The sequence below is a fragment of the Diachasma alloeum genome, unplaced genomic scaffold, assembly GCF_001412515.2.
Source record: "Diachasma alloeum isolate Michigan unplaced genomic scaffold, Dall2.0 Dall_scaffold_00177, whole genome shotgun sequence".
NCBI lineage: Eukaryota > Metazoa > Arthropoda > Insecta > Hymenoptera > Braconidae > Diachasma > Diachasma alloeum.
In genome coordinates this window covers 1,823,084-1,834,279 of record NW_021680343.1, presented here as the reverse complement: position 1 = coordinate 1,834,279, position 11,196 = coordinate 1,823,084, and the positions used below count along the sequence as shown (strand labels likewise).

The 11,196-nt window shown below is 35.1% G+C and overlaps 2 protein-coding genes across 2 annotated transcripts in view; one reads left to right on the top strand and one right to left on the bottom strand.

Moving 5' to 3' along the window:
- Positions 1-696: 696 nt before the first annotated feature.
- Positions 697-5,366, bottom strand: LOC107037360 (dynein assembly factor with WDR repeat domains 1). Its single transcript, XM_015255883.1, has 8 exons — positions 5,327-5,366; positions 5,017-5,089; positions 4,692-4,895; positions 2,974-3,096; positions 2,680-2,867; positions 2,470-2,599; positions 982-1,280; positions 697-893 (listed from the first exon to the last, which is right to left on the bottom strand). The coding sequence occupies exons 1-8, from the start codon at positions 5,364-5,366 to the stop codon at positions 697-699; spliced, it is 1,254 nt and encodes a 417-aa protein (XP_015111369.1).
- Positions 5,367-7,198: 1,832 nt separating this feature from the next.
- The window catches only part of LOC107037298 (nucleoside diphosphate kinase 7), an 8,555-nt gene continuing 4,557 nt past the window's right edge, over positions 7,199-11,196 (top strand). Inside the window, exons 1-7 of the mRNA XM_015255782.2 lie at positions 7,199-7,504; positions 7,667-7,833; positions 8,413-8,565; positions 9,064-9,271; positions 9,353-9,473; positions 9,577-9,701; positions 10,372-10,485. Coding sequence (XP_015111268.1) covers positions 7,388-7,504; positions 7,667-7,833; positions 8,413-8,565; positions 9,064-9,271; positions 9,353-9,473; positions 9,577-9,701; positions 10,372-10,485 — 1,005 coding nt within the window. The 5' untranslated portion in view covers positions 7,199-7,387. The remainder of the gene's footprint in view (positions 7,505-7,666; positions 7,834-8,412; positions 8,566-9,063; positions 9,272-9,352; positions 9,474-9,576; positions 9,702-10,371; positions 10,486-11,196) is intronic.

Here is an 11,196-nt window from a genome sequence, read left to right as displayed (position 1 = left end):
AATTCTATAGAAAATATATGAAAAGAATAAGTTATATAGAAAAATCGAATTCTGTTGACTTTCTCTATCGAGTGTTTTCTATTGAACATGTCAATAGAATCAATCAAAAACTGATAGAAAGTTTAATAGAAATTCAATAGAATTTTCTAACGAATTCGATAGGTTTTTCTATTAAATTTTTTTGGTGCCGGACTCCATACATTCACACCGAAAATCGGTGTGGACTTATTTTCAGTCGGTTTGGTGTGGTTCCAGAGCCGAAATTCACTCGGGATTTTTTACTGTGTATCGAGAAACTCATGCAAAAAGAAAATATCTCACACTGAGAAAAGAAGCCGTTCGTCAAAAGACTTTGTACTTGTTTGAAAGATGAGAAACAATTTGTTCACAACAGGAAAGCATCATCTGGAACCGAGACCAGTGATTTTTGCATTAAAATATTTTGAATTTGAGTTACTTGACTCAAACTCAAAACACTTCGATAATTTTTCTCCACCTTTTCTCTCCACGTACAGTCCAATCCTACACTGGTCTTTTCCACTTTAATCTCAAAACTCAAATTGACGTGATCTAAAAATCATCCCAGCCCAATGCTGATTCAAAACGGAAGACATTTCAAAGAACAAAAAAATAAATAACATAACTGATAAAGAGAGCGATCAATAGGAGCTAGGGCAGCACTTGAAACCAGTCGAGTCACCTCCAGATGGTGCATGTATTGTCTTTGCTCGCTGTGACAATGGTGTCACCATTGTACGAGAAAGCACAACTGAAAACGTCGTCGGTATGTCCAGCCAGAGTCTGCAAACATCGTCCTGCCTCGGTTGACCATAGACGCGCGGTTCTGTCCAAGGATGAGGTCAGCAATTGATGACCATTTGGACTGAAACAAACTATTTTCAAAGTCAATTCAATTAAAGTTAAAGCCAACTCCGGTGGGGTAATTCCATTATTGGTTTTGTGAAATTAATGAACTGGTACTTTTTGATACTTCCTCGTGGTGGCCCTGGAGTACAGCAATCTCTTTAAATTCACCGGTAATGTCCCACAAACGGGCGGTCGCATCGCTACTGGCAGTGGCCAGTCTTGACCCTTGATTATCAAGCGCCACATCCAAAACTTCGTCCTCATGGCCCGAGAGGGTACCGAGACACGTGTTCATCCTGGCATCCCAAATTCTGGCAGTATTGTCCAAGGACGATGATGCTATTATTGAGCAGTCGAAGCTGAATATGCAATTTGATATTTTAGCATCGTGGCCAACTAAAGCACTCGTGCGTCTGCAAGAGGAATCATTGAGGGCTCATTTCATATCCTAATTAGTGGACGTATGAAGCACTTTGATAGAATGACCTAGCGCTTTCTCGGAGGAATTCTTTCAGTAATTCTGTTCAAAATTTTCGTCTGAATTTTCCGTATCAAATCCCGGAAATTTTTATCATGTTTAATTTCCACTGAAATTTCAGGAAATGTTGTCATTGAAAATTCAAATATTCCATTGATTGTCTGTTCGAATGATTTGAAAATCAGTAAAATATTTGATTTTTCAGTTGAATTATTCTGTGACAATTTGGAAAAATCAGGAACATTCAGGGAAAAATTGAAAATTCGTGTCATTTTGTTTATGAGTATTCATGTTCCATTGAAAACTCAATCAAGTTGTGAATTTTCGTTTCACTCCCACTGAAAACTCATGAATTTCCTTGAATTCTACGAAAAAATTGCAATTTCAGAAACACTTTTCCTCTAAATTGGATTCAATGTCATTCTCATAAGAATTACTACCATATGTTCCATGAAATTTCGAAAAATTTCTAACAGTGTACCACTTTGGCTTGAATTTTGTAATGGAGTTTTTTTTGTAGAAAAAAGTATGAACGATGATTTTTCTGGATAATTTACGCTGCTGGGATTGTCTCTGTAGAATCCTTGAGTTTAAATTGAGAAACAACAAAAAATACAGCGGAAGATGCGGAAAATTGATTGTGAACCATTTCTGGAGAACTAATCTGAATCGATTTTTGTAGAATTAAAATAGAAGCTCGAAAGAATTCCGTAGAAAAAGCCCTATATTGTTCTATAGAATTTCTTTCATACGTGTGATTTTCATAACGAATAAAAGTTTGTAGCTTCCAGTTGATTTTTAGCCTCTTTCATGAAAAGTCAAGAAAAGTAGAGGAAAAAGACTAAGAAAATTCAAGTCGAATTCCGATAGAAAATGTTTCGATAGAAAAAGTATAGAAAGCTGAAATTCCAGTGATTTTCCCTATAAGATAGTTTCAGTTGAATATAAATAAAATGAATATAATAATAAAATGTCCAACCGAAATTCAACAGAATCTTCTAGCGAATTGACTATATTTTTCTATAAAAGTATTTCGTGCGTGAAACCATGGCTCTCTGAAAATCAATAGTTCTGCTTCGAATGCTAGAAACTTTTCTTCTCACTGTTCACGTCCAGATAATTACGTGTACGTCCTAGTGTCCCAAATACCAATACTACCGTCGAACGACCCAGTTATTATTTGATTGCCATCGTCATTATATTGGAGCGCAATAACTTCACCTCTATGGCCCTTCAACGTACCCAACTGCTGACCTGCAGGGGACACAGATTCCTCAGCACATTGAATACCCCGAGCGATATATTTATTCAATGAATGAAAAATCTGGGAGTACCGGATTCTGTATGAAAAATTTTTCCAGTTCCATCCATAGATCCAGTGGCAACTCTGGTGTGGTTAATCGGTGAGAATCTGACCACAACTACCTCGGCGTCGTGGCCCCAAAGACTCACAAGACAATTGCCAGTTCGTGAGCACCAGACACTCGCTGTTTTGTCGAATGATCCAGTCACGATTTTATCACTGTCATCGATTCAAGAAAAATTGGTTTTTTGCCTGATACGGTTAAAGTACTGCGTTGTTACAATTTTTGTTTTGTTTTTTTTTCAACGCTCATGGAGCAACTCACGAAGTCGGGTTGTTGAAGGACACGGCATACACTACGTTCTTGTGGCCTTGGAGAGTAAGAAGCTCCGTTCCACTGTCAATGTCCCAAACTTTACAAGTTCGGTCATAGCTGCCCGTCAGGCATCTGTCAACGATGCGAACAAGATTGAAAAGAAAAATAATCTTTGTGATTGATTGATTGATTGATTGATTGATCGATTGATTGATTTCAACAATTGAAATTACTCATCGTCTGGGCCATTTTGACAGTGAATTACGTGAGAATAGAAACAGGAAGTCTTTTTACGATTCCGAATGCAAATTTACTCTCGATCGGGCCAATTTTATTCTATAGTGGCAGTGTCTATTCACATACTCCACTCCGTAATTTCTACCGCGGATATATGGGAGATCGTGGACCCTTAACTTTTACTTCTCAAATTAAATCTATACAGTGAACTAGACACATCGAATCAATTAATAAGTGATATGCAGATAGTAGACTAGTAAATAGTTTCTTCGAAATATTAATTCGTTGAATACGAGTATCAGTCTAGATTAACGCAAATAAAAAATGAAATAAATAGTTTTTTACATTTTATGTGAACGTTTTCTCGACAATCATCATATTTGTCTAATCGGGTCCGAGTGCAGGAGTGGGTGCCGAAATATAGTGCTAATGATTTTAAGGGTGATTTCCCACACGGACAGAATTTTTTTAGAAAAATTCTAGTCCTAGCACGGGAAAAGAGGCGCAAAGTGACGCCAGGAAAAAATTCCAGTGACAGGCACTAGAAATTTTATTGGGGAAAACGTGAATTTTTCCCAGTATTTCTGTGAAAATTTCACAGAAGTCCCCAGAAATTTTACCTTAACAGCACTAGAATTTTTCACAGACGGTGGATTGTGATTTTTTCCAGTACTCGTACTAGAATTTTTCTAGAAAATTTCTCTCCGTGCAACCGGGGGAAACCGGGGGTCGCGAAATGGCGTGCAAATGATTCTAAGAATGATTTTCGAACCAGGGGAGACTCCTAAAAACGTCTCATTTTAACACATTCGAAATTTTAATCATCACTTCTGTGTCTGCACTGAGAAAAAAAATTATTTTACCAAATATTCATTTACTTGAGAAAAGTATTTATTTTTTCAAAATTGTATTTCTCCAATCGAGACACATGACCTTGGATGAACTCCTCCAATGATTATTCATTTATCCTAAATTTCTTATTTTCTAGAGGAAAGACTTTCCATTAATCTTTTAATGTTGATAATTATTGAGGCAATTCACGCAAGGTCATAAGTAACATGATCATCTTCTAGAGTAATATAATTATCATAATCGAAACCTAATGAGGATTGCGTGGAAATGACTCGACTGGAGAAATATGGTATTGACAAAATAAATAATTCTCTCAAGTAAATGGATATTTGGTAAAAATAATTTTTGTTCTCAGTGTAATGTCTCAAGTTGAGTTTTTAATTAAATGTTTCTCGTATAAAACCTATCGAACTGATATGGGATACATGCCATTCGCTTCGCTCAAGAAATTATAATATTTTCATGAAATGAGATCCTCTCGACTCAGTCTATTCCGAACACAAAATACCCCAGACAACGAGCAATATCAAAAACATGAGCGTAGTCTCCGCGATCACGTCTTCTTCCATCTAATCATAAAACCCCCCACAAATCATTCATACAAATATTGAATAATTGATGCACAACATGAGAACTACCTTTTACCTAATTTATCAAAGCCAATGTTAGTCAGCGGTAGAAGATGGGTCTGCAGTGTCTTATATTTGTAATAACGCTTTACACTCGTGTCGCATACTTTACTCTGAAGCCTCTGCAGTGTCTCCTCGAGCTGATCCATCACACTCTCCGTTATAACCGGCTCAGCATCCTTTATACTCCGTGCCAAAGCTTTAATATCCGTTCTACGGTTTGAAACAAAAGGGGCAAAAGCCATAGCCCCCCAACGTAACAGAATAAAGTTTGACAATTTATCCAAAGTTTACAAATAAATTTTCCAACGCATTGTATTTTATTGTTTATTACTTTGCGGTTAGATCCAAAAGGTCAATCATCTTAGTTTTAATATCACCACCCTGTGTATACTCGAGTGCAATACCTAAGAAACAATGAGAGACTTTAAATTCTTCATTAGGGAAATAAAATGGAACAATAAAATGACACTTTGGTTTATTGAGTTTGAAAAGTCACTCAGGCGGGGTGGGGGAAAGGGAGATTACATTCACCGAGTGAACGTGCAATAGACATTAAATCTAATAAAAAACATTAATGATGCAGAAAGGAGTTTTAAAACTGATCGAATTCTTCGGGTTGAAGAACTGAAAAAACTCCTTACCTGGTGGAAAGTAACGCAGTAAAAACTTCAGTAGCCTCATTACCGATTCTTATCACGATGGAACAAAAAAAATATACATACACCACGAAGGAGTAAAAAAGAGAATAGAAAAGCCGTAGCAGGTGCGTTTAGAGCTTTTAAATTGATTGCACGTTTTTATGCGCAAAATTACAATTTAGCGGTGGCTGTGTTAATGAATAATTTAACGTAAATAACAACTTTTATCGCGAGGTGCTTTGGGAACTACAAGTTTTATTGAACAACCCGGGGTGGGACGAGGGGAACTGATGCCTAGGGCCTCTGACATTCCTGGGTTGGTGTCAGAGTTAAAGTGGAGCGTTACTAGGGCCACTGTTTGTTCGATCAAACAGACCTTGGTGGGACATTCAATGACGGTTTTTCATCTCTTGGGCGGAGGGTATTGTGTGCCCTTCGGACTGTCCTTCCATGCATGGGAAATCCTTTGAGGGCGTAAAATTAACAGTGACAGCAGTCGCGAAACTCAAAATTTTTATTTTAAGTCACTGCTGGTATTTTTTAAACTACACTCGTGGATCGAGCCTTTGATTTTGGGAATTCTTTGGTGTCGATGTCAATGAAATTTTGAGGATGTAGTTTTTATTCTGAGTAGTACTTCATATTTTGTAGGATGGGTGGGGATAATTTTTGGATTTGTAATTCTGTCTCGATATCATTTAATTCATTTTCGCTGGTATATTAAAAATTTAATCTGATTATTTTTCACGCGGCTAATAACTGAATCTTCATTTCAGAGGTAGAGAGTTGAATGAGCGCTCATTTCAGTTCATCTCATGTATAATCGACATAGAATGAGAAATCAAAATTCAAAATTTTTATGAAAATGCCTTGTTTTCATATTTGGTGGAATCGTTTAGAAATTTGAATTTAATTCGACGGAAAAAATGCTATTTTCCATTATGTATTATTATGTTTTCAAATTAAGAATATCTGGATTGAAAAATTGAGAACATTTTCCATCTTAAAATGATAATTTTTTATATTAATATGTCAAGTATGTCTTGACTTTATCTTTTTATCTCAATGTTATTCAATTCTTTTTTGCTATGAAGATAAAAGTTTAATCAGACATTTTTTCACATATCTAATAATTGAATCTTCATTTCACTTTAACTCAAATAATTAATCAGGTCGAATTAAATGTTTGGGTTGAAAAATGAAGACAATTCTTGATCTTAAAACGATACTTTTTCATGTTAATATGTCACCTATGTCTTGAATTTATATTTTCATCTCAATGTTATTCGATTCTTTTTTGCTATCAAGATAAAAATTTAATCAGACATTTTTCACACATCTAATGATTGAATCTTCATTTCACTTAAACTCAAATAATTAATCAGATCGAATCAAATGTTTGGGTTGAAAAATCAAGAAAATTCTTGATCTTAAAACGAAACTTTTTCATGTTAATATGTCACCTATGTCTTGAATTTATATTTTCATCTCAATGTTATTCGATTCTTTTTTGCTATGAAGATAAAAATTTAATCAGACATTTTTTCACACATCTAATAATTGAATCTTCATTTCACTTCAACTCAAACAATTAATCAGATCGAATTAAATGAGCCTCACTTCATTTCTTCTCATGCATAATCGACAGAAATGAGAAATTAAAGTTCCAAATTTTTACGGCAATAACTTGTTTTCACATTCATAAATTTGAATTTAATTTATGATTCTTTTCCAATCGATAAGGAAGAAACGACAGTATAAGTTCCACTGATAATGTAGAGGCCGATGTTATTCAAGTACGGAAAATACTGAGGGAGGAATCAACAGGTGGCGGCAGGAACGCCTTTTCGAACAACAAGGATCCATAACCTTTCCTTCACCTGTCAGCTGTTCAAAGTTGAAAAGCTCCAAAGTGATCACAACAACCGGTGAAATAAAGCTGTCGTCATAGCAACGGATTTATTGTTTTAATTTTCTGCGGATGAAGTTCCCAGTATCGCAACCCCACACAGTGTTTATTCATTCATTTTATAGTGTCGATTTTTGTTGAGGAAATAGAGAGAAATGTCTGGGGACGTTGGAGACCGGCTGATTTTCGAGGCCGAGTGGTTTGATACTGTTGCAGGATTCACTAAGAGATTTTATCTTTATTATTATCCGGCTGATAATGCTCTAGAACTAGTGAGTTAGAATCAGCAATTTTTAGCATGTAGTTCCACACCGGCACAGCATTTTCCTAATGTAAAATAAAACATCGAATATGTTGAGATAATTTTGTGGAGATAATTATTCTTCATTGACATTATCCCTCGTCGATCGTAATGAGAATTAATTGATTCGCAGTTTGACATAAGGAATAGGAAGACCTTTCTCAGGAGGACGAAATGCGAGGGCATTGGTCTCAAAGATTTATACGTGGGAACTGTTGTGACAATATTCTCGAGGCCAATGAAAATTACTGATGTGGCTGATAGCTTCACCAAAAGCAAATTGGGGGTCACCATACAGAAGTGAGAAATAGAGGCAAAATATCACGCTTAATTTTTTTGCAAAATTCATAACTCAGAAAGAAATTCATTCAATGACAGTAACATTGACAACAAAATAAATTTTAAAAAATGACAATAACAATTCAATTCAATTAATCAATACTTCAAAAAGTCAAGTGTCTATTTTGCCAACACATGCCCCTAGATAAGTCTTCTCAAATTATTGAATAAAACAGGTATTAACGCGCCAAGCTTCACCAAGAGAAAATTGGAGGTCACCATACAGAAGTGAGAAATAGAGGCAAAATATTACGCTTCATTTTTTTGCAAAATTCATAACTCAGAAAGAAATTCATGAGTTCAGATTACTCCAGGCACATCACAAAGGGAATAATTGTACTTTCTGTGAACAAAAAATTATCCCATTTTATTAAGCAGTCAATGACAACAAAATTAATTTTAAAAAATGGCAATAACAATCCAATTCAATTAATCAATATTTCAAAATAAGTCAAGTGTCTATTTTGTCAACACGTGCCCCTAGATAAGGCATGTCAAATTATTGAATAAAAGAGATATTAACTCCTTCGAAATTTCCAGAACATTTGGAATTCTGAAGCCAGACGTAATCAGTAAAATGGGAGAGATATTAAAAATTATCACAGCTCATGATCTCCACATCGCTAACATAAAAATGGTTAAACTCTCTGAGTTTGATGTGGAGAGGCTGTACAAAAACGATGATAATTTTGGGTGAGTGAAGGTACCAAAAGTAGTAATAACCGTAAGAGATTTCCGTTCAAATGTCGAGTAGGAAAGAAAATGAAGATTGAAGAAAAAATTCTGAGCGACAGAAGATTAAATGAATCCCTCTATTGTGTGAGGGAGATTCATTGAACAATAAACAATTTGCAATTCCTGGAGATTACCCACTTTTCCACGCTATAAATCATCTCATCTATGACAAAAAATGTGAAAATTCTAAAGTTTATCAGAACTCGTTTGAATATTTCCTCCTTTTCATTTGAAGAAAGTGATTGTTTGCAAAATGTAATTCAAATAGCACTGATTATCCATGATTTTTTCAATTTTTTTCTCACGCACTTTCATGAAAACATTCGATGTTTGAGAATCTTCAAAAATAAAATATTGTTCGTGTGCAATCGTATGAGTGAGATTGCATATGCTTCAATTTTAATTCATTTCTAATTGTCCTAAAATGTTGATTGAAATTCTAAAAACTCTATTCAGCTCAATCAAATCATATCTAACGTCCGATCCAGTCGTTTTACTGACGTTATTAGGAAATAACGCAGTTGCTCGCTGGAGAGAATTAATTGCCCCCACAAATACTGTCAAAGCAAGAGGAGAAGCATCAAATTCCCTGAGAGCTCTCTACGGAAAAGATGCTATTTGCAATGGATTCCATGGGTCCTCGAGCCCTGAAGTGGCAGAAAAGGTACAATCCGTAATTAAACCCAATCCAACTAATCAACAAGTCGTATCAAAAACCTTAAATGTTTGATTAATTTCATTCAAGGAGTTGGAAATGTTCTTTACCAATGTCAAATCAGAAAAGAGTCCTTTAAAAAACACAGCAACAATGCATCACTGTACTTGCTGTATTATTAAACCCCACGCCGTGCAGGGACGACTGACCGGTGAGTCACGATTGATACTCATAATCATCATTTGAATCAGTAAATACTATTTGAGACTGCAAAGTAGCGGAGTCACTCCATTGCCACTCATTTGTATGCGCAGGGGATATTGTATGTGATATACAGAAGGCTGGCTTCACAATATCAGCGATTCAGAGGTTTCACGTTGATCCTATCAATGCTGACGAATTTTTGGAGATTTATAAAGGGGTCCTGAGTGATCATGGCGTAAGATTACTCAATCATTAATACTTTCATTTCGATTTTCTGTATTTTTATTAGGAAAGATTAATTTTTAAAGTTTTACATGGACTTCCTTCATTTGCCGGATACTACAATTCAAAGAAATATATCAGATATATATTTTTTAATTAAAGATTAATTAAAGTTTTACATGGACTTCCTTCATTTTCCGGATACTAAAATTCAAAGAAATATATCAGATATATATTTTTTCATGTAAATAAATGACAACTTGGTTTTTTGTTATTCAAAAATAAGAAACAGGTATCCAATTTAATTTTTGTTACTGAACTCGGTTTAGGGGAAAAAAATCATAAGATATTAGATTTCACTGAAGATTCTATGAAATTCCAAATTTTTAAGCAGCAGAAGACAAGAATTCCCCTAATTACTTGAATTTTCAGTCAAAACGTGAATATTCAGGGTAAATTACGCTTGATCTTAAATTAATTAGAAATGTATTGATCTGAATTGTCCTGATGTCTTTTTTAGTTTCATCGAATAATTGAATTGAAATTTAGGTTTTTTATGATTTCGATTTGGTTTTTAACTTCTCGTATTTCATAGATTCATTTAGTCAAAAACATTAACGCTCAACTCAGTTTAATTTCGTTCTCCTTCTGTGTAAATACGCGTTCATTGAATTTTTTCCTAGGCCATGGTGGCTGAACTCCAGTCAGGTCCATGCATAGCAATGGAGATAACTCACAAAGACGAGAATGTGAACGTTCCCCTCGAATTTCGAAAACTCTGCGGACCAATGGACCCCGTGAGTTTCGCTGGACTTTGTTCCTCAAGGTTAAAGTAGCTCTACCGTTACAAAAAAATTTGAAGATTATTAACGACTGCAAGCAATTTCCAGAAACCTATTACATTCGCAATCGTAATTTTTTTTCTAAATTTAATGCCCATCCTTTCTATTTTTTTAAGGAAAAAACTTTGAAAAATCGGGATTTAACCCAACGTGTTATGAGAAAACTAACATTCTCACTAGGATTAAAGACTGAATCCTTTCTGTAAATCTGATCTCTTTCTCATTAGATGTAAAAAATCGGTAAAATTTTTCGACACATTATAAAAAAATGATCGAACAAGTTGTAAACAAGGTCCATTATTTATTTATGGGAAGAAACTGTAGAAAGAAAATATTGATAATTTACAAAATTGAATTTTCATCAGTTGTGTGTAAAGTGAAATTTTACGCACGCAACGCATGCGCAAAATTCCACTTTCCACAACATTGTGATGAAAAATAGGGTTCGACACTCGTGGAAAAAGTGTCCTTTGACCCTTGAGAGAGTAGGATTCGCCTTCGGCGAGCGCTACACACCTCCCACGGGTCAAAGAGTTACAACTCTGCTTTTCAATTGAAAACAGACATCATCTTTAGAGACATTTGTCATGTTTAGAGACCCTAGCACGCCATTTCTCGACCCGCTCTTTCATTTGAGCCCAAAAAAACATTCATATCTTGTCTGAC